We start from the raw sequence: 24646 nt of genomic DNA, 5'->3' as shown, positions 1-24646 counted from the left end.
GTTTAAGGTCACCAAACCCTGTACAGCAGCGCTTCTCAACCTGTGAGGAATGTGTTCTTTTTTGACCTGTGTACTTTTGTGGCTAAGAGGGAGAGTGGCATGTAAAATTGGCTATTTGGTCCAAAATGTAAAATATTTGGAAAACAGTCTTACATAGCACGGTATAGTAAAGTATACATGATCAGAACATGATTGAACATTTGACATTTAAGGTCTAATATTTCTACAATTGCTGCAAATTGCTATAAAACCTGGATATCCAATCATTTTGGGGCATAAACAAGAAGTTGAAGTTTCAATTCAAGTCAGATAATGATGTACCGTGCATGTTCACATCATGTATACTTTACATTACTTAACTTATTCAATCGGGGAACGCATCTCTTGTCATTTTAGATTTCTTCGGCTATTTTTGAAAAACAAATTGTGAAAATGTGTGCAAATCTTTGAATATATATATATATATACATTTTTAACTAAAATATTTACTTTTGGGGGTCCCTGGAACAACATATTTTGAGATGGGGGTCCGCGAACAAATACATATCATTTTGGGGGTCCTTGACATGAAAGAATATAGAACCACTGATTATAGCAACATACGTTTTTTTAGAAGACATTTGTAGAATCCCCAGAGGCAACGATTTGAGTTAAAAATGTAATTATTAACTATTAACAAGAAGTGAATAGTACAGTACAGTGTACAGTAAGCCTGCGTTTTGGGAAGCCAAAGACTGAAAAGGCTGATACACATGGCCATAATGCCAAAGTATACTGAGGCTACAGCCACACTAATATGTTTTCATTGTAAAATGCATAACCGTTGCGACCTTTGCACCTAGCTTCCATAGTACTTGGCCAATTTTGCATTCAAAATACTTCTGAACCTGTTTTGTTTTGAAAACTCCGGCATTGTATTTTAGCTGCGACGGCAGGAATGGACACTTGAAAACGATGACATGTTCGCTTCGTATTTGGGTCTCGAGTCACACCGTATCCTTCTGTGATTTATCATATCCCTATCACGTGACCAGTGGTGTAAAGTAACTAAGTACATTCACTCAAGTACTGTACTTAAAGGGATATTTCACTTTCAGAAACACTTTTGGTGATTTTATCATCTACTCAAGCCTTTGTGAGCCCCCCAGACAGTTTTTAAGTTGCTCGATTCAGTATTTAGATATTTGATTTTCATTTTATCAGACACGCCCCCTTCCTATACAAACCCATTATAACTTCAAACTCCATTTTTAACATGTTAGATTCATCGATAACACCCGTCCTTGGTTCTGTTGACTCACCCTGCCCTCCTAATGCGTGAGGGGGCCGTGTTTTTCCGGGATTTTTTTCATTTATTTTATTTTATTTTGTTATTGTATTTAATTTTTTTTATTTTCCAAAAAATATATAAAAAATAAATGAAAAAAGTAATTGAAAAAACACGGCCCCCTCATGTATTAGGGGGGCGGTAGGAGATGGGTGAACCAAGGACGGGTGTTTTTGATGAATCTAACATGTTAAAAATGGAGTTTGAAGTTACAATGGGTTTGTATAGGAAGGGGGCGTGTCTGATAAACTGAATATCAAATATCTAAATATTGAATCAAGCAACTTAAAAACTGTCTGCGGGGCTCACAAAAGCCTGAGTAGACGATACAATCACCAAAAGTTTTTTTGAAAGTGAAATATCCCTTTAAGTACAATTTTGAGGTACTTTTACTTTACTTAAGTATTTCCAATTGTCTATACTTTTACTTCTACTCCACTACATCTCAGAGGCAAATATTGTGCTTTCACTCCACTACAATTATTTGAAAACTTTAGTTACTACAGTAGTTACTTTGCAAATATAAATTATTACATTATAAAACTTACATTAACCACTTTAGCTCAATTTTATACCTAAGCTATTTGAAAATAGCTGATCTACATGCTCACAACGCGTCACATTGTTACTACTTTTACTTTTGGTACTTTAAGTACATTTTGTTACCAATACCTTTGTACTTTTACTCAAGTAGATACATTTTGAATTCCGGTTTCTTTTACTTGTAACAGAGTACTTCTACATTGCAGTATTGATACTTTTACTTAAGTAAAACATTTGAGTACTTTTTCCACCAGTGCACGTGACCATTCTCCAGAAGAAAACATCATCAGCCTTGACTGACCCGTGACCAACCATGGTTGGTTATGTCACTGTGACTTATGTCATGATTGAGGCGGGGGTTTCATTCATTCATTTGGTTCACTCAATGCATTGCCTGTACAGCGACACATGAAGTCATTGTCGTGACCATAACGTTTTCGAATCCTCACATAATCAGTCACACAGATTTTAACCCATTGAGACCTGAAGCCGATTCTACATGTCTCCTAAATCTCAACAGTTTTCTGAAAAACGTATGTTTCTATATCAGTGGTGGTCAATATTTTTCATGTCAAGGACCCCCAAAATGATATGCATTTGGCCGCGGACCCCCATCAAAGTATGTTGTTCCAGGGACCCCCCCAGAAGCAAAGATTTGAGTTAAAAATGTTCACTTTAAAAAAATATATATTCAAAGATTTGTACACATTTTCACAATTTTTCTAAAATAGCAGATCTACAAGCTCGTAGCGCGGCACCCGGTGCCGCGCTATGAGCTTGTATATCTGCTATTTTTGAATAGCCAAAGTGTAAAATAATGCTTTTTAGCTCAAATCTAAAAATGACACAGTTCCAGGTCTTAGTGGGTTAAGGACAACAAAAAAGGCCTATACGCTCAAATTCCTGAAAGGAAACGTATGTCCTTTCATTGGGTATATTTGCGAAAGCTAATGAATTAGCTTGGCTACAAAGTTGCTTTTGTCTTCGCTACTTTTCTACTAGGTGTATCTGTGGGTATGTGTGTGGAATCTTGTGGTTTAGTGGGTTGTGTTTTTATAGCATTTTCACAACAGAATGGCGCCAGGATAAGCATTGTAGCTCTAAATGTTTGTTCCCGCGAGCTACCGCAGCTCTGCCTGACAGGCAAGTGGGCGTGGAGCGACAATAATACGCACGTCGTGGGGGATCTTAGTGAGTTGCAATAGTGTTGGGGACATGCTGGTGCTGCTGGTGGTTCTTAACCCATTAAGACCTGGAACGCATCTGTGTCACTTTTTGATTTGAGCTAAAAAAGCATTATTTTACTCTTTTGCTATTCAAAAATAGCAGATATACAAGCTCATTGATGTGCTATTTTTGAAAAATCTTGAAAATATGTGCAAATCTTTGAATATGTATTTTTTACATTTTTAACTGAAATCTTTGCTTCTGGGGGTCCTTGGAACAAAATATTTTGATTGAGGTCGGAGGCCAAATACATATCATTTTGGGGGTCCTTGACATGAAAAAGTTTGAGCACCACTGATATAGAAACATACTTTTTTTCGCGAAAACGGTAAGGATTTAGAAGACACTTGTAGAATCGGCCTCAGGTCTTAATGGGTGAAAGGAATAGTTCACCCAAATACATTTTTTTTTTCTATCGATTAGTCACCCCATGGAGACTTGAATTCATGGATCATTTTTTGTTTTTGTGCCATTTCTAAGCCAATAACTTGATGACCAGCGGACCGGTAGGCAGTGGTTCCGGTAGGAGACACAAAGGAGACTCTTTGTGTCTCCTACCGGAACCGCTGCCGGTCATCAAATGATTGGCTTGGACAAAAACAAAAAAATATCCATGAATTCAATTCAAAGTATCAAAACTGCAATGTAGAAATACTCTGTTACAAGTAATAGTCTGGAATTCTAAATTTACTTGAGTAAAAGTAAAAAAGTATTGGTATCAAAATGTACTTAAAGTACCTAAAGTAGAAAGTACTCATTATGCAGAATGTCCCATTTCACAAGTTTTCAAATGTATAAAAATCATTTGAAAATAGCCGATCTACAAGCTCACAATGCGTCGCATCGCGACGCATTGTGAGCTTGTAGATCGGCTATTTTCAAATGGCCAAAATGTGTATGGGATTGAAGTGGTTAATGTATGTTTTTTAATAATAATCACAATCTACAAAGTAAATAGTTACTAAAGTTTTCAAATAATTGTAGTGGAGTAAAAGTAGCCTACAATATTTGCCTCTGAGATGTAGTGGAGTAGAAGTAAAAGTACTGACATTTGTAAATAGTACTCCAGTAGAGTCGAAATTCCTCAAATTTGTACTTAAGTACAGTACTTGAGTAAATGTACTTAGTTGCTTTCCACCACTGTTAAGTTAAGTCACTCAGGATAAGAGTGACGATATTCTAAATGCATAATTTGTCTTGCAAGTACAGGTATATAAGGCCCACTTTAGAGGGCAATGTATAATTAACTACCAATAAATATTCTCAATACTAATCTTCGAGGCAAGCAATTACATTTGACATGTTAGGCATTTAGCTGATGCTCTTGGCATCCTTACAGAGACGGCAAATGTAGGATAAGCTTAACCCATTTAGACCTGGAACGCATCTGTGTCACTTTAGAATTCTTTAGCTATTCAAAAATAGCAGATATACAAGCTCATAGCGCGGCACCGAGTGCCGCGCTATGAGCTTGTATATCTGCTATTTTTGAAAAATCGTGAAAAAATATTTTTTACATTATTTTTGAAAAAATGTTAGGATTTCGATTTTTTGGAAGAATCGCCTCAGGTCTTAAAGGGTTAAAGGATCCATATAACGGTGTCACTACAGTCACGTGCCATTTTGTCCAACATCCATTTACAACCACGGCCACTTATTTTACACAAATCTAGATCGTTTTGACCTAAATTGCTTTCTTTTTTTAGATCTCGCATTACATTTGCTCCATATTAATTCTAGCATTTGATTCATAGTCATTGAAATCTATATTGAAATGTAGCCAAATTCTTCCCAACGGTTCCCTTCGGCTTCACCGTGATCAGGATTGTGATAGATTGGATTGCAAAAACCAAAGTATCACGGAGGTCAACGATTGGCTGAAAGTTTACACCTCAGAATAGAGTGTCCAATCAAAGCCAGCCAGTGACAATTTGGCCAATGGGATGCATGCAGCCACGGAAACATTTTGCTTTACACAGAAACTATAAACAGGGTGCCCTTTATATTGAGCTCGGTGTGTATGCCTAAACTGAGAGCCTATAGCGTCCCTATTGTGGATATAGGGACACAAATAGCAGACAACAAGCTCACTGTGAGCTTGTAGATCAGCTATTCACAGCAAAGAGATGTGCTGTAGAGGGAGAAACGGAGGGGGCCAAAGAACAGACCCTTCGGGGACCGCTACAGTAAATACTGTAGGGTTGAAGTGATGAATATCAGTGGCTTTAGCTCCACGTAGGCCAATTAAATCAACCTGGAGCACCTGGGAGTTCATAACAAGTGGACATAGAAACTGCCTCTCGCATTTAAAAACAGTGGTGGAAAATGTACTAAAAATGTTTACTCAAGTAAAAGTATCAATACTGCAATTTAGAAATAGTCTGTTACAAGTAAAAGTCCGGGATTCAAAATGTACTTGAGTAAAAGTACAAAAGTATTGGCATCAAAATGTACTTGAAGTACCAAAAGTAAAAGTACTCATTGTGCAGAATGTCTGCATGCACAATGTCTCAAATGTATACAAATATTGAGAAAATAGCATCGCGACGCATTGTGAGCTTGTAGATCGGCTATTTTCAAATAGTCAAAGTTTAGATAGAGCTGAAGGGGTCAATGTATGTTTTGTAATAATAATCAAAATCTACAAAGTAACTAGTAACTAAAGTTTTCAAATAATTGTAGTGGAATAAAAGTACAATATTTGGATCCAAGATGCAGTGCAGTAGAAGTAAAAGTATTGGAAATTGGAAATACTCAAGTAAAGTACAAATACCTCAAAACTGTACTTAAGTACAGTTCTTAAGTAAATGTACTTTTTTTTAACTTTACACCACTGCATGTAAAACAGAGGAGATTTGGTATCAAAGGCGCACATTTTAATGGCTTGTAGTAGAGTAATACACTATTTAGCACGGCAGGTTTGGAGATCTATGAAATCGTACACAGCTGAATGCACGCAGAGTTTGTTAAAGACATGGACAATGTCAGTCAAAGCCGAGAAGTAGGCTACAAATTAGACCAGCCAAGATTACAAGCAACCAGTAATAGGCAGTGGGTAAACCCTAATTCATACTTAGTTAGCGTGCTTATTTCAGCTTGAAAATAGCAGATCTACAAGCTCACAACATGTGTCGCAGGCAGCGCGACGTGTCGGGAGCTTGTAGATCGGCAATTTTCGGTTGCCGACGGGATGAAAATGGAGCGTATAGCGTTGAAAACCACAGCACCTGAACAGTTGAAATATTCTCATGTCTACTGAACATTTAGTGAAAAGTCCAGATGTAATAAAACCATAGAAGACCATAGTACAGCCGCTGGGCAGAGGAACTCTCCAAATACTTCTTCTTTTCTTTTGGTTCAAACTCTGCGAGCTGATAAAACGCTCCACATACCCACACACTGTAATGTATGTGTGTGTGTGTGTGTGTGTGTGTGTGTGTGTGTGTGTGTGTGTGTGTGTGTGTGTGTGTGTGTGTGTGTGTGTGTGTGTGTGTGTGTGTGTGTGTGTGTGTGTGTGTGTGTGTGTGTGTGTGTGTGGAGGACGTACCTTGAAGTCATCTGGAAGGAGCAGTTTACTGGTCCTGAGGAAACTGAGAATGTAGCGAAATATCTCTCCGTCCCGATCTATGAAGTAGTGCTGCTTCAAGCTGTCCAGCACGATGGGCTCTGTGCCGTTGAACAGACGACTGATTCTGTAAAATTGAAACACACATAGAATGCACGTACGCACGCACAGACACACACGCACACACAGGCACACACGCACACGCACACACACACACACACACGCACACACAGGCACACACACACACACACACACACACACAATGGAATGAGCACCGTCAGCCTTCAAATGCATGAAACAATTACCATCCATTTAGTTTTCAATTTTATTAGCGCTGAGCTTGAAATGTATTAGCATCACTGGTTGAAACAAGAGGCTTAAGGCACAGCTCTACCATTCCAGACCTGTTTGAAGTCAGTGTCCCTTTTTACAAAGATTACAACAGCATGTTATATATATATACACCCACACTCGCTCGCTCTCGCTCTCTTTTTGTGTACTTATAGAAATCAATGGTTTATGTTCAGCTGAATGAGATATCTGAGAGACAGGGATGTGACATATTGCCTCTGTCTGGCAGAAACCTTGTATCTCCATATTATACTCAGATGTGGAAAAAGTACTCCAATGTTTTACTTAAGTAAAAGCATCAATCCTGCAATGTAGAAGTATTCTGTTACAAGTAAAAGTCTGGAATTCAAAATTTGCTTGAGTAAAAGTACAAAAGTATTGGTATCAAAATGTACTTAAAGTACCAAAAGTAAAAGTACTAAATAATAACTACACTGGAGCACAGGTTCTTTTTTCAATTTCCAGAGAAGTAATGGTTTTGGATATGCAAGGTTTCCAGACGATATGTATTCATGCTAAGAGGAGCTCCACAGAAAGACAGAGGATGCACAGTAAAATCATCAGTGTTAAAGGGATAGTTCATCCAAAAACAAAACATTTTTTCTATCGATTAGTCACCCCTTGGAGATTTTTTTGTTTGTTTTTGGCGCATTCCTGAGCCAATAATAAAACAAATATCCATGAATTCAAGTCTCCATGGGGTGACTAATCGATAGGAGTCCTTTTGGGGTGAACTACGCCTTTAATTTAAGAGGTTCATTTGGTTACATTCGTACAGCTGTGAGGTATGAGGATAAATGTACACATAGGATTGTACTGTAGTATCTTAATAAAGGCATATGACTCATACGAACTACGAATGTGCTACAAATGATTAGAGGTCATCTGAGCAATAGATATAGTATTTTTACAGTGTGGACTTGTAATGCATGGATCCAATGTCTTTGGCTATTCAAAAATAGCAGATCTACAAGCTCATAGCGCGGCACCGAGTGCCGCACTATGAGCTTGTAGATCTGCTATTTTTGAAAAATCTTGAAAATGTGTGCAAATCTTTGAATATATATATATTTTTAAAGCAAATTTGTAATCTGCACACATATATTCAAACTTTGTCTCCTCTACACCGGCAATACTATTTCACAGAATGACTGAATACTGAGTTTTTACTGTACATTTGTATAGCGATATCATTCTACGTCTGTCTGTTCAGTAAACATATGCTGCATGTCCCCTTTATACACTGTACGTGAGGTTAGGTCCCGTTATCCCATTAAGACCTGAGGCCCATTCAAAAAAAGCCTTCTAAATCAGTAGTTCGCACACTTTCAAGATTTTCCCAAAATGTTCGAAAATAGGAGATCTACAAGCTCACAGCTGTAGATCTGCTATTTCTGAATAGCCAACGCAAAAAAAATGTAAACACGGATGCTTTCCCGGTTTTAACGGGTTAAACATCTTTGCCTATAATAATGACATGCCAAAAATAGGGATGCCAGGTTGAAAAAGTGATTAATTGAACTCTCAGAGTTCTCTGATTTCTGCTGTGTACTGCACGTGAGCTGTGAGCTTGTATATCTGCTATTTTTGAATAGCCAACGCTAAAATGTAAAATGACACAGGCGCTTTCCCGGTATTAATGGGTTAAGCCAGCACCATGCGTGCAAGTACACATACCGTAGCATTTACAATGTACAAGTTGTCGATACGTCCGCAAAACACCGGCAAGATAAATCCATGTACATTTATCATACAAACAAAGCGACTCTGATAGGGGGGAATGTGCTACTGTACCAAACATGACCGAAAAGTGGAGCCGTTCACAATCACAATCATGGAGACATGTGTGGGGAGACCTGACAACATTAGTGGAAATGCCAACACCAGGAGAAAAGAACGCGTTGGCCTTTTGAAACGTACACTTAATGTCAACCAACCATGTTAGAAAGAAAATAAATAAATAGGAATACACAAGCGACACTGTTATATGTGACATGGAGTCCATGGAATATATGATTACATTGTTGTGGTGAAAACTCAATTTCCACTTTTGCTCTCTCTCTCTGTGTGTGTGTGTGTGTGTGTGTGTGTGTGTGTGTGTGTGTGTGTGTGTGTGTGTGTGTGTGTGTGTGTGTGTGTGTGTGTGTGTGTGTGTGTGTGTGTGTGTGTGTGTGTGTGTGTGTGTGTGTGTGTGTGTGTGTGTGGCTCGCTAGCTGTCAATTAATCTGCATAATTATTTTATTTATTGTCGTAGGCAGGGACATACTGTAGAACCGCCATAATAGAGCACCTGTCTGCAATTTGCAGCTGGACCAAGACAAGTCTTCTAGCTTGCCAAAAGAAATGATCCCCCACAGTTTTTTCTGTAAATATACCGTTACTGCTCGTAGTATTGATGATTTCTTGTATAGAATTGTATGTCTTTATATGTCTTGATGAATTGAATAGGCTTACATAGGACTACAATGGAAACAAGCCCTCATATCAGGTCTTTTTTTTCTGTTATCCTTTTAGTGTTATTGCACTGTATAACTGCAGTGTACCGCGGTACTTTTTGCAAACTGTTCATAAAGTATTCAATCAATCGATCAAAGAACGAACACTAACTTTAAAACCCATTAAGACCTGGAATGCATCTGTGTCTCTTTAGATTTCTTTGGCTTATCAAAAATAGAAGATCTACAAGTTCATAGCGCGGCACTCAGCAAAAGTAGCTCATGTAGCACCACAATTATTTTAACCACTTTATCCATTTATACGCTGGCTATTCAAAACTAGCAGATTTACAAGCTCACAGCGCGTCACTTCGTGCTTGTACATCTGCTATTTTTGAACATTTTTGATTAATTTAGATTTTTTGAACACTAATCTTTTCTTCTGGGGGTCCCCTGGCACAAAACATTTTCAGATGGGGGTCTGTGGCCAAATACTTATCAATTTGGGGGTCCATGGCAGGTAAAAGCTTGAGAACTACTGTAATAAAAGACACCTGTTGCCTCATATAGTGTCCAAGACTGACCCTGTTCCAATAGTGTGCTGAGATTGAGGACTTGTAGTCAGTGGTGTAAAGTAACGAAGTACATTTACTCAAGTACTGTACTTAAGTACAACTTTGGGGTACTTTTACTTTACTGGAGTATTTCCAATTTTCAGTACTTTTACTTCTACTCCACTACATCTCATAGTCAAATACTGTACTTTTTACTTTACACTACAATTATTTGAAAACTTTAGTTACTAGTTACTTTGTAGATTTTGATTATTATTACAAAACATACATTAACCACTTCAGCCCTAGGCTATATACATGTCGGCCATTTGAAAATAGCCGATCTAGAAGCTCACGCATTGTGAGCTTGTAGATCTGCTGTTTTCAAAAGATTTGTTTACATTTGAAAACTTGTGAAATAGTACAAGTACAACCTGCATGATGAGTACCTTCTACTTTTGGTACTTTAAATACATTTTGATACCAATACTTTTGTATTTTTACTCGAGTCATTTTCTTTTTTTAAATTCGGGACTTTTTTTCAGAGTATTTTTAAGTTGCAGTATTGATACTTTTACTTAAGTAAAAACATTTGAGTACTTCTTCCGCCACTGCTTGTAGTTATGAAGTTAGCTACAGGGGCCTCATCAAGGCAAAGACTGGAAATTGCTCCAATCTTTTAGCTTTCATCACAGCATGTCTGCACCATGCCTCTAGATATATATGCACGGACATATTCATTTCTCTCAACCTTGTGCTGTGTTGCTGCTGTCTCTTATACCTAGAATACACTCATATACACTCTGTGTAAAAAAAAGAAAAGAAAGTTGTGTGGATATTTTATATAAAACGTATCGAGAGGAAGCATTCAGTTAACCCATTCAATCCGGGAACGCATCTGTGTCATTTTAATATTTATTTGGATATTCAAAAATAGCAGATATACGAGCTTGTAGATCTGCTATTTTTGAGAGAGAGAGAGCGAGAGAGAGAGAGAGAGAGAGAGATGTTTAACTCTATATATATATATATATACTAGAGTTTCGGGGGGCTACGCCCCCCTCAACCCCAGCCGCGCACGGGGCCCAGCGTGGCCGTGTGTATATTGGGGGACCCAAATCGCCGGAGTAAAACTGTGGAAAAGTTTTTTTGACAAAGGAAAAAATTTGAAGAAATAATATTTGTTATGTTTCAGGGGGTCCACAGGGGGTCTGCGGACCCCCTAATGGTCCACTGACCCCCTGTGGAGTGTTGGGACGCGCGGGGACACCCCTGGAACATTGCGGACCATTTCGGTGTTTTTTTTTTTTTCATGAAGGTGGTTGCTTGTTTCTGGCGCTGGCTGTGCAAACCTGGCAACCCAGCGCATGCTGCCGCACAAACCTGGCAACCCAGCGCATGCTGCCGCACGTTACACCAGAAATGGTGCCTGGAGAAAATGGTGACCAAAAAAAACGTTTGGAAAAAAGGGAAAAAAACCCCGCAGCGGCTGCCTGCTGTTGTGGTGATGAGGTCGTGCGCACGGTAAACGGTACGAAGCTGCCTCCCCTTCCGTTTTGTCCGACATTTGGTGAGTAGAATTAATTATGTTGCGCGGTGGAAAAGGTGTAGTGAGCAGTGAGATGTCCCCTACGCGAGGCGTAAATTCAGCGCGGCCGCCGTGGCGAGTCAGTTGGCGACATGTGGTCTGGCGGTGCGTTGTTTATTCGATAACAGAGCTGTGGGGTGTCGCCACCGAGGGTGCGGAAGTCGGTCGCCATTTATATAGTTAGATATATATATATATATATATATATGCACTCTAAAAATGTTTACAGTCGGACAGTACTGTATGTAAATATTGTATAAGATAGGTGTCACTGTCTTTCATAATAGTATATATATATATATATGTCACTGTGAAGACTGGGTGTCACTCGTTACATGATGTGAACATCTTGATCAACACATTGTCAAATGCAAGGTGTTACGGTAAACTTCTGACAATTACAACAGTCAATTCTTTAGATTAACGTAATTACGTCTATGGTTATTTTTGCCCTCAGTTCTTACTCTTAATTGTATGCGGGGAAAGCGTATAACTCTGGAAAGCCTGCTCCTCGTTGCTGCGTGAATTATGCTAAACTAAAGATTTACCCAACAAAACTGTTGAAGGTAACCTGCTTAATGGCTTCACAGTGCATTCATATCCTCTTCCTCAGAAACAGCTCTTGGCAGGGCACTGCATTACTTTTTATTATCATCATTTGATGTAATCAGCTCTTTAATCACTCATAACAGCTTCCAGGTCGGCTGACAAGAGAGTCACACGACAAAGAAAAGCATGAGCCCTGTTCGTGCACGTGCGCACACACGCACGCACAGCTGCGCGCACCGGCGCGCGCACGCACGCACACACGCACACAGGCACACACACACACACACACACACACATACAAGCTGTCTCGACTCATTGTCAAATTCTATTACATGACTGAGGGAAGTGGGGTTGCATTGGGAATGCCAGTGAAACAAACAGCAGGACTGTGGTTTCAAAGTCCTGATCTGAGATGCTTTGTACAAAAAAATGTCCAACACAATTCCCGCGCTTAACCCATTAAGACCTGAAGACGATTCTACAAATGTCTTCTAAATCCCAACAGTTTTCAAAAAAAAAACGTATGTTGCAATATCAGTGTTTCTCAAACTTTTTTTCGTAATTGTCAAGGACCCCCACAATTATGTGTATTTGGCCGTTTTATCACAAAACTTCTGTTACTCTACCAAGTATCACAAATCCCATGAGGAACTGTACACTTAAAAAACAAAAAATGGTATATCTACATGAAATCCAATGTTTCTCTATCTCAAAATATTTGGTTCCAGGGACCCCCGCAGAAGCAAAGATTTGAGTTACAAATGTTCGCTTAAAAAAAAAAATATATATTCAAAGATTTGCACACATTTTCAAGATTTTTCAAAAATAGCCAAAGTGTAACGTTTTTTGCTCAAATCTAAAAATGACACGGATGCGTTCCCGGTCTTACTGGGTTAATAAAAGCTTGTTTTTGGAGGGAGACGTTTATACTCAAACCCAAAACTTAGAACGGCTCGGAATTCTAAAACTATCTTGTTCAATTTGTCCAGTTTTTTTTTTTCCTTGGGGTTGACTGTATGAAAGAAGTGGAGGAAAGATGTTTCTGCCTTTCTGCCCTCTCTCTCTCTCTCCCTTTCCTTCCTTCCTTTCCATCCTTTTGTCGCTCTCTCTCTCTCTCTCTCTCTCTCTCTCTATCCATCGTTCTCCTTCTCCCTTACTCCCTTTCTTTCTGGAAATCGATGCAAAATGCTTTATAAAAAACCAATACTCATCTCCCTGTTTGGCCCGAGGCCTTTCTTTTCTCATATGGTCTTGCAATTCTTCCAGCTAGAATTTCACCATACCCCTGCAGGCTAAACTCTGTTTTTCATCTCCACTTTTTTAAAAAGCAATTAAAATGCTGCCTGTTTTTCTTTTTCTTTCTCTTCCACCCGTCTCTCTCTCTCTCTCTCTCTCTCTCTCTCTCTCTCCCTCCCTCTCTGTCTCGCTCCCTCTCCCTCCCTCTCTCTCTCTCTCTCTCTCTCTCTCTCTCTCTCTCTCTCTCTCTCTCTCTCTCTCTCTCTCTCTCTCTCTCTCTGTCTGTATCTCCCTTGGTCTCAGTTTGTTCCTTTTAGTAAAAATCACTGATTGGGGCGAGCGGGAGGGGGGACTCAGCTCCAGAGAAATTAACCCTCACTTCCTACTCTCTTTCTTTCTGTCCCTTTTAACAGGTAGAGAGGTGTGTGTGTGTGTGTGTGTGTGTGTGTGTGGGGGGCGGGGGGGGTGGGGCGGGGAGTACCGGGGTACGAGAGACGCAACGACTGAGAGAAAAGAGAGAGAGTGAAAGAAAGAGAGAAAGAAAGAAGAAAGAGGGAGTGGGAAGAGAGAGAAAAAGAAGATGGGGTGAAGACGAGTGAGAGAGAGCGGGAGACTGCACAGGGAGAGAGAGAGAGAGAGAGAGAGAGAGAGAGAGAGAGAGAGAGAGAGAGAGAGAGAGAGAGAGAGAGAGAGAGAGAGAGAGAGAGAGAGAGAGAGAGAGAGAGAGAGAGAGAGAGAGAGAGAGAGAGAGAGAGAGAGAGAGAGAGAGAGGGGTGGGTGTAGGAGGCTGTCAAGGACAGGAGCTGCTCAGATCTCTCCCGTCCCGGCGGTGCCAAATGGAGGCGCAGGCATGCGGCGGGTGGTGTGTGTGTGTGTGTGTGTGGGGGAACATCTCAGAGACCCACACATGTCAGACTTCCTCCTCGCTATACGCCAGTTAGCTGGTTTAGCTAACGACTCAGCGCCGATGTTCCTAGCTGGCGGTGTGGGAGGGTCAGGTGCATGTTAACGAGCCGGTTCCACCACCACCACCAAACACAGAAAACCCTTTCTAATGAACTCTATGGCCTCTATAACGGACGCTAAGCTATAGACATCTAACAGTTGTGCGCTCGAAGCAGTGGTGGAAAGTAACGAAGTACATTCGCAGTATTTCCATTTTTCTATACTTTTACTTCTACACCACTACATCTCAGAGGCAACTCTTGTACTTTTACTCCACTACAATTATTTGACAACTTTAGTTACTTTGTAGATTTTGATTATTATTACAACACATACATTACCCACTTCAGCCCTATATACATTTCGGTCATTCGAAAATATAATATTTTCATTCACATTTTATTTGTGAAAACTTGTGAAATGGGACACTCTGCACAATGAGTACTTTCTACTTTTGGTACTTTAAGTACATTTTGATACCAATACTTTTGTACTTTTACCCAAGTACATTTTGAATTCCGGACTTTCACTTGTAACTGGGTATTTCTACATTGCACAATTGATACTTTTACTCAAAAATGTGAGTACTTTTTCCACCACTGCCTCGAAGACGGCAAGCAAACAACCAACCAACCAACCAACCAGGGGTGATTGGGGGCGGGGCTTGGATTCGTCCGACTCCCAAGGGTCATGCTCTGGCTTAATGCCAAGCCTTCCCAGTGCGGGTGGTAGAGTTTAACATGATGACTTTATTAGACACCATTTGGCTGAATTCTTCTAAACCAGTGGTTCTCAACCTTTTCAGGCCACGACCCCCCCCCCCAAAAAAACAAATAAAATAATCATAAAGTGAACTGGGGACCCCACACCCTGACAAGCACTTGGAATTGTAGGAGTTGAGGCATTACATTAAGCTTGACTCTGTTCCATAGATATATATTGTGAAAATAGCAGATATTCTTTTATATTATTTGACAATTTGGCCAATGTTTGACCAGTTTTTATAGTATAGTTTGTTGATTACTTTTGATGCAGTACTGGTCTTTTTGTCTCTTTTCTTTATTTTTTATTTTTTGAGGTATTAAAAAGGTCTGAAAAGTCCTTAAATTGTCACTTAACTGTCATCTTTTTCATGTCAAGGAACCCCCAAAATGTTGTGTTTAGCCACAGACCCCCATCTCAAAATAGTTTGTTCCAGGGGGCCCCAGAAGCAAAGATTTGAGTTACAAATGTTTGCTAGCAGATCTACAAGCTCATAGCGCGGCACTCGGTGCCGCGCTATGAGCTTGTAGATCTGCTATTTTTGAATAGCCCAAACTATAAAATATGGTTAACGTGGTTAAAATGATTGGTGACGCTATATTAACTGATTTTGCCTGGGGACCCCCTGGTACCCCTCCAAGGACCCCCGGAGGGTCCCGGACCCACAGGTTGAGAACCACTGTTCTAAAAACGATGCACATTAGTATCCGAGCGGATTAATTTGCGGCGTGGGTGGCCCAGCAGGGAGTTGGGAGGCCTAACCCTGATGGTGTTAGGATCACACTCTTATATCCATGGAGCTACGTGGAGGATGTGCCCTCTAACCTCTGTGTTGGTGGGGGGGCCACGCTCTACCTAATAAGTACTGTATATATAGGCCTACTGTATAGGAGACTAATCATATTCATGATTTAAAAAAAAAAAAGACATTCACATATAGGACAAATAATGGTCCAGATTTAGCTTACATTTACATTGCGTTCTGCGCGGCTGAACTTCAAGACAGCGGACGTTCGTGCCAAACCTACATTAACCAGTGGTGGAAAAATTACTCAAATGTTTTACTTAAGTAAAAGTATCAATACTGCAATGCAGAAGTACTCGGTTGCAAGAAAAAATCCGGAATTCAACATTTACTTGAGTAAAAGTACAAAAGTGTTGGTATCAAAATATACTTAAAGTACCGTACAGTTTTGTTTGAAAGCTTGTAGATCAGCTATTTTCAAATAGCCTAGGTATAAAATAGGGCTAAAGTGGTTAATGTATGTTCTATAATGTAATAATGCATAATCTGCAAAGTAACTAGAAACTAAAGTTTTCAAATAATTGTAGTGGAGTAAAAGTAAAATATTTGCCTCTACGATGTAGTGGAGTAGAAGTAAAAGTATTGACATTTTTAAATCACTTCATTTTTTTTAACCAAATAACTTGATATTTTGACAATAATAAAATTGTACTGGGACGATATTATCAATTTACTTTTTAATTAGACAACTTATGTATGCCATTATCATATTATGATATCCAAAATCCCAGGCGACATCTAGTCTCATATCACGACATGGATATAATATCAATGTATTTCCCCATGCCCCAACTGTACATCAATCACTCCACCAGTAAACAAAACAACAACAGTCACACATTGCATGTTGTTCCATCATCTTTGGAAACACACACACACACACACACACACGCGCACACACACACACACACACACACACACACACACACACACACACACACACACACACACACACACACACACACACACACACACACGCGCACACGCACACGCACAAAGACATGTTCACCCAAAACAGTGTCCTTGTCTGTGGAACATTTCCTGAGACTCTTCTTTCCCAGTGAAACATTGAGCCTGTCGTCTTTGAAAGCCACACAGAGTGTGCATCAATGTTTCATGACCCCTGTCCCTTAATATGGCCCTCGCAGAGGAAGATAAATAGCCACACATTAGTTACTAGACTAACTTTCTCTTCTCACGCTGCATTATTAAGGGGGCAATCTATTAAAAGTAATCATCAACTTAAAAAAAAAAAAAAAACCTTAACCTTGTTCTTTTTATTGTCAACTTTCAGGGGATTTTTCTCTCTCCTCTGCTTCTTTCGGTGATGATGGGGTCCTGCTTTTACCGGATGTGGCCTAAAGTACATGTACGCTCTGGCTACCCAGTGTAATTGTTTTGCTTTCTGCTGTCAGCCATTATCCTAATTCACACAAAAGGGCTCCTCCTTCCACTGGCTCCAGTGGAAAGTGGAGCCCTGAGGCCAAATGTACACTGAGGAGGAGAGAGAGAGAGAGAGAGAGGGAGAGGGAGAGAGAGGGAGAGGGAGGGAGAGAGAGGGAGAGAGAGAGAGAGAGAGAGAGAGAGAGAGAGAGAGAGAGAGAGAGAGAGAGAGAGAGAGAGAGAGAGAGAGAGAGAGAGAGAGAGAGAGAGAGAGAGAGAGAGAGAGAGAGAGAGAGAGAGAGAGAGAGAGAGAGAGAGAGAGAGAGAGAGAGAGAGAGAGAGAGAGAGAGAGAGAGAATGTTTGTGTGAGAGGGTTAGACCAAGAGGGAGAAAGAAAGTGTGCGTGCGTGTGTGTGTGTGTGTGTGTGTGTGAGAGAGAGAGAGAAACACAGAGACAGATTTAAAGGAAGAGAGAGAGTGTGTGTGTGAGAGACAACACCAACCAACATTCACATTTTTGTTATCAGGGTTTTAGCTCGGTGTAAAAACACAGTTTGGAAGCCCTGACATGACTCTCTGCTCCATTTGCATGGTTTCATGCCCCAATGGGTTCTGCATGAATAACTTTGTCTAATCTAGCATCTCAGGAGCTCCTCAAAAGACTCCTCCACTGTAATAATTACATTACATTCAAAACTAATTCAAATCAAACTTATATTCATCAGCATTTCCACTGATAGCTCTGATGAACATGCAGAAATATGTGGCAGACTCACCACATATTTCTTAAAACGGTGACAACTGTTTATAGTGTGGACGTTTCTAATGAGGCAAAACCCAGCACCATCCAATAATAATAATAAAGACTAAGCCATTGAATGAAATTAGCCATATATTCTTCTTCAAATGACATAAAAAAAAAAAGAAAAGATAAAAGAAACTGAGAGGGCTGTCAGTTACACTGTAAATATCAAAGGTTTATCATCGCGGGATTATGGGGATCATTTCCTGTAGCCAATTTGGCAAGTCTTCCTGCACAGCACTGATGCATGTTTATCTTGGCAGAGAAGGGACCCGGCCATGTGAAGTCAAATCAAGACTGATAGCATAATGCCACTTATTATGATGTCTCTTCAATGGGATGACACTTGCTATGATGTACACTAGTAGCATGTGAGACAAATATATAATAGACTATATATAAATCACAAAACATTTGAAAGTGGTGGTCTGTGTGGCCACACTTTAACAGTTAACAGTCAACCTGTGGCTCAGTGTTTCTGATCCAAAACAGTTCGTAATTTGCACTAGCAGCAGTACCACAGACAAAAATGGCTATTGTGATATAAAATTTACCGGCTGTTGATTTCATGAACAACACAACATGTGTATTAAATTCCCACATTACACGTCGCATATAAACTTTGGTTAGTGGGATGAGGGATCTCATGTCAAGTTGTCATTCTTTTTTTCTCATAGGATTCCTCACAGCAGCTCGAGCTGTTCCATATATTATTGTCATGAAGACAGACTGTGGTTTTCATTATCGTATTACATTGTAGTATATAAATACCTAATATTAATCATGACATTTATCTAATTTGTCACAATTCTGCTGCAAATCAGTTGAATTCAAACCATAGGCACCAACCAACCACTCACATTATGCACGATCAAGCTATTCAACTTGATTACAGCATCAGTTTCAAAATGTCACTTAAAAGTTGACTGAAAACTGATTTAGAAATTAATTGAAAGTTTGAATACAAAAAAAGACTGCACATCCGCATTGCAATATTTAAATGGAGCATAATATATTGTTTTAAATTATAAATAGAACCAACTACACAGGGGGGAAAAAAAGAAACCTGATGGTCTGTTTTTTCAATGTATTGAGGCAATGTTTGTTAAATGTCAAACATAGTGTGTAGGGTATGGTTTACATGTTAAATAAATGACACACGTACATTAAAAGAAAACTACCTTTTAGCATCATGTAAAACGAGAGGTTCTTACCTGGAGTCAGGGTACTTGGTGAGGGTCGCCAGGCTGCTGGTGTACATGTGTCCACCGACGTCGATGTGAACCGGGGCGTTCGACTTTGTCAGCTGAGCCGGGAGAGGGATTCCTTGGGTGTTCAGAGGCGAGACCGGGGACCGGGTCAGAGAGAGGCGAGACATGCTTCTTCCTTCCTGGAAACAAGTGTATATAAACGCCATGGAGAAGAAAAAAAAAGAAAATGAGTGATGATGCTCTATTATCACTCAAGGAAAGCAGATGATATATCCTTCTCCACCGGCTCCACACTCCTGATGAATCCTATCAGATCACTTCCATTCCTGTCTGGTCTCATATTTAGCTTAGAAATTATTGCCACCGCTCTAATTAAGTATGTTTGCATCTTTTTTTGTTTTAGACACCGGAGGCGAGGATAGGAGGATGCTTATTAGGGGGAACGAGTGAGAGGGAGAGAGAGAGAGAGAGATAGAGAGAGGGGGAGAGAGAGAGAGAGAGAGAGAGAGAGAGAGAGAGGAATGCTAGGTGTCAGCCTCCAGGGGGATAAAACAAACTGCTGCTGCTATATTCTAATTAAGGGTCGCCTTATGTGTTAGACGTGATATGCCCAGACACACCAACCACCAATCTGAGAGCAAGGAATCCAGGGCATTCTGGCAACTTTGTTCTCAGCATGCACGCACACACACGCACGCACACACACACACACACACACACACACACACACACACACACACACACACACACACACACACGCACACACGCGTACGCGCACGACCACACACACACAGTGCTCAAAAAAACATCATCAGGGTGATCCTACGACGTAGATGATTGTCAGACCACTTTAACAACATGCATGCTATCTGTGCTGCTGCACAAACAATAGCTGTCAGAATTGATAGTGGGACGTCATAACAAGAGCATACACACCAGGATCCAGTCCAGACCACAAGCCAGGTAACTATAGACAGTTAACAAGCATTTACACTGACAAAGTCAAACACACTAAAATGACACAAAATATCAGATGCTTAGTGTTCCAACAACACTGACTGCGGGGACATTTTAGGGACAAGTATCAGAGTAGCTGTTAGCACACCACAATGTTTTTGTCAAGTGGATTTGGGCATTAGAGAAGACAATCACTATTTGGGTATAAATCACTGCTTTTGGTACTCTGGGGTCTCCTGGAGATTGGAGGAGGCGCCTCGGGTCATGCAATACGACCCCTGATTAGAGGATAACGTAGGGCCCAGTGGAGGACTTGGAAAACTCGGGAAACACATCAAGTTTACTTATGTCATATCTGCTCATGGTTCAGCCAAGAGTCCAGTTAATTATGGGCAAGTTCTACCGTAAACCATTGACCCATCCAGGCCTCCATTAATAGCCTACTTTATGTTTCCTATGATATTTAACAGAAAATTCTGAAGACAGTAAAAGGTTTTTTATTCAACAGCGGAACTACAAATCTGCTCCATAGCTGGGAGGTTAGTCAAAGCTGGCATGAGATCTAAACAGACACTATAGGGATGGGCTAAATGATTGGAAACAACTTTAAATAATCATGACTTGGAAAACAATTAGTAACTCGTTCTTCCACATATGGTGTATAGACTCAAAATGGGAACAGACTCCGTTCAGATCGGCTCTTTTTCGCTCTAAGTGATGTGCCCTTGGGCACCAAGTGGGAGAGCAAAACATTTCCAGGGTGTTGCCCATTGCCATTAGTGTGGGATAATATAGTTATATTTGCAACTTTTCATATTCTGGAGAAAAAGAAGAAGAACATGTTTGGGGACACATGGGTTGTATCCCATTTAAAGACAACTCTCACGCTGTGATGGGCATTACAATGTTAAACACAGACACTATCCCTGCCTCCCCTCACAATCAATCAACAAATCATATCAGTATCACACACACACACACACACACACACACACACACACACACACACACACACACACACACACACACACACACACACACACACACACACACACACACACACACACACACACACACACACACAAAGCCACAAAGGTAATAATAGCCTACTGCCAAAGGCAAACTACAACTTTCTCAACAAAACTGCCTTTATTCGTGTGTTTCCCACCACTATGGGCTACAGATCCAAGCATATATAGCAGCTCTTCACTGGCTATAACTTCAACGATACAGAAACCTAACGACCACATTAAAAGCATATCATAGGGCTAGTTAAGGCTACACATGGAATGATAAGAAGAATAGTAGCCTACGAATACAACACACCGCAGCGTTATTCAACAGTTCACTACAGCTACTCCACATGAAAACGATCAGTCAGCCCTACAGTCAGTCCCAGAGTAAAGCTGCCTAATTGTACAAAATGCTCAACATGGCGTCTTATTCTCGCCGTGCATAAAGGCATTATTATCTAGAAGACACGCTTCATTCATAAACGCAGCCTGATCGATGGAGATGCGTAAAAAAAAACACAGTGTTTTGACGGAACAGACACATAGATCCTCGACATTGTTTTGACATAACGGACATCATTCTGTTCGCACTACACCGGGTCAGAGGCTAGACTTTCACCCCGAAACGACACTACAAATAGGATAGTATAGATTATAAGGGCTAAACTATATTTAAATATATATATTCTAATATGTTTTACTGTACCGTTTCAAACATTGTAGTCCGTAGAAAGAAGGGAATCCGTGCCGGTTTTCAATCTCCCCCAGCTTGATGTGTGTGTGTGTGTGTGTGTGTGTGTGTGTGTGTGTGTGTGTGTGTGTCTTGTGTAGTGTGTGTGCGTGCGTGCGCGTGTGTGTGTGCGCCAAATGCCCCGAGTGATTCGGAGAACTACAACAAATACCAATCCCAGCACCACAATGAACAATCCAAACCAAACTCTTGGCACGACAGCCTAATCCTCAAACAGTTTAAATAAAACACGATAAACGGCAGAAACGGAACAGAATGAACGCGGATCCACTTGCGAGGTTTTGACTGTGTGACTGCTTTCTCATCAAAGCGTCTCTTTCCACTAAAGCGCACAGTTACGCACGAAGCGGCGCTTCTTCTTACCTTGTACTGCACAAGGTTGTACATTTAAGAGGTGTCTCTCGATCCCCTCCTCTGCTCTTTATTTCTATACGTTTTTTTTGTTGTTGTTGTTGATGATGATGATGATGAAATTCCGCTTCGTATATTTCTTCCTGCTTCTTCTTGTCTGTCTCCTTTTTTTGACTATAATAAATGAAAACTGCCCGATGATGATCTGTCTGTTAGAAGAAGAAAAGCCAATAATCCTCCGTCTCTAAATAACAGAGGAGAAAAAGAAGCTGAAAATGAATTCTTTGCTCCGGGGGGCTGCCCAAACCAAACGCCTCTGGGGCAACAGGATTATTATAGGCTACAATTAAGCTAGACTCCACTCCACTCCAAAAAAAAAAAAAAAAAAAGGGAAAAAAACCTGATACTCCCCCTTTTCCCCCCGAAATTATGACTACACAGATGTAATAACTTGGGTTATGTTTTCCAGCGAAATTCCGGCAAAAGTATCCTAAAAAAAAGACTTTAGGGTTTAAAGTAGTGGTTTTGCTGGGGGTAGTAGTAGGCTAGGTAACTAACAAGCCAAAGTGTCAGTCTAGTCGCTCAATAGATTTAGTGCAGCAGGAAAAAGGCTGATTTGAATCATTGTCATTTGGACTGATGTAATGGCTCCCCAGGCATTTCCCCGGCTAGCAGGCATACATACATTTCCATCTCCAGCCCTTAATACATTTAAGGAAAAAAATAAAAGAAAAAAAGGAGAGAGAGAGAGGGGGGGGGGGGGGGGCAGTCAGTTTTGCCACTAGTCCTTCACTCGGGTTAGAATAAAAGGCACTGTAAGCCTGTAACTTGTTGATAAAAAGTCTGAAATAGAAACATATATATATACTGTATATAGCCTATTGAAAATGAAGACATTGTATTATCCGGGAAGACTTTTTTTTGGTCAAGCAGTGATTTCCCGTCTGTCTGTCTGTCTGTCTGTCTGTCTGTCTGTCTGTCTGTCTGTCTGTCTGTCTGTCTGTCCGCCCCTGCCTCTGCCTTTAATGTGGCGAGTTTGTTGCAAACGCCAAATTTCCTGTAGGCCATTAAAACCAAATGACGTCTATCGACATGCAGGCTGCTGTTGCCTCACAACCTGCCCTTCAGCCAAACGAGCCATTTCAATTATAGAGAGCTCTGCACTAGGGCTATAGATGGAGATGTCTGCTTGGAGCTTTAATCCTTCTCTCTGTGAAGAAGAGAGAGACATGAAGAAGAAAATGAAAGAGATTCTTTGGCCGGCCGAATTTATTTATCCCTCTTCTGACGCCACGTTACAGCGCACAGAGCCGGAATCGAACCCCCTATCTCCAGCTATGGGCAGAACCAGCAGATATACACGCAACGCCAAGAGAGCTAGTTAGCCCTTGGATGAGCAAGTTACTCCGAGTCTTTTGCTGGGGTCGCTACACCAGTGGTTCGATCTCAAACTTGTTCATGTCAAGGACCCCCAAAATGACATGTACTTGGCCGCGGACCCCCGTCTCAAAATATTTTGTTCCAGGGACCCCCCAGAAGTTTGAGTTACAAATGTTCCCTTTAAATATATATATATATTCAAAGATTTGCTCAAATGCTCCGTGCTGTGCTATGAGCTTGTAGATCTGCTATTTTTGAATAGCCCAAAGTATGAAATAAAATATGGATGAAGGGGTTAAAATGATTGTGGCGCTTTATTAACACGTTTTGCTGGGGACCCCCTGGTACCCCCCAAAGGACCCCTGGGGGTCCCCGGACCCCACTTTGAGAATCAATGCGCTACACTATTGTCCCCCCCCCCCCCCCCCCACAAGCCTTCAAAAACACACACACACACACACACACACACACACAACACACACACACACACACACACACACACACACACACACACACACACACACACACACACACAAAAGATGTGTAGCCTCAAGCGTCGCTGCACCAAAAGTACTTTTTACATTGACTAATAATGCGCCCAAGTGAGAGTCAAAGAAGTGGCATCATCCTCTCTCTCTCTCTCTCTCTCTCTCTCTCTCTCTCTCTCTCTCTCTCTCTCTCTCCTCTTCTCCTTCCTGCGCAGGTGTCTCACACACTGCTGTCAGGGTGATTATTTATTTATTTGTATGTTTGTTTATTTGCGTGTAAATAACTGTGAATAATTGATGCACAGTTGATGCCCATGTAATTACTGTATATTCCAAGCAGCAGCATTCACCAGAGAGAGGAGAGAGGTTGACTTCGTTTCCTTGATCTCTGGCGCCAACCAGTGTTAGGAAATGATACTCGTC

At 40.7% G+C, this 24646-nt stretch overlaps 1 protein-coding gene across 3 annotated transcripts in view; it reads right to left on the bottom strand.

Moving 5' to 3' along the window:
* kctd15b (potassium channel tetramerization domain containing 15b) overlaps window positions 1-22924 on the bottom strand; it is a gene marked incomplete at its 5' end in the record, with an annotated part of 63616 nt that extends 40692 nt beyond the window's left edge. The window contains 3 exons of one of the 3 annotated variants that reach the window (XM_084080111.1): window positions 6645-6789; window positions 19287-19462; window positions 22368-22924. In XM_084080111.1, the coding sequence (XP_083936237.1) occupies window positions 6645-6789; window positions 19287-19462; window positions 22368-22391 (345 nt within the window). Of the gene's footprint in view, window positions 1-6644; window positions 6790-19286; window positions 19490-21959; window positions 22085-22367 lie in introns of those variants that run through there. The other 2 variants (XM_084080112.1, XM_084080110.1) reach the window with 2 other exon arrangements.
* Between the last annotated feature and the right edge of the window lie 1722 nt (window positions 22925-24646).

Source organism: Gymnoscopelus microlampas, assembly GCF_963454915.1.
Source record: "Gymnoscopelus microlampas genome assembly, chromosome: 1".
NCBI lineage: Eukaryota > Metazoa > Chordata > Actinopteri > Myctophiformes > Myctophidae > Gymnoscopelus > Gymnoscopelus microlampas.
The sequence above is the reverse complement of the archived record's forward strand: the minus strand, read 5'-3'. Positions and strand labels throughout refer to the sequence as shown.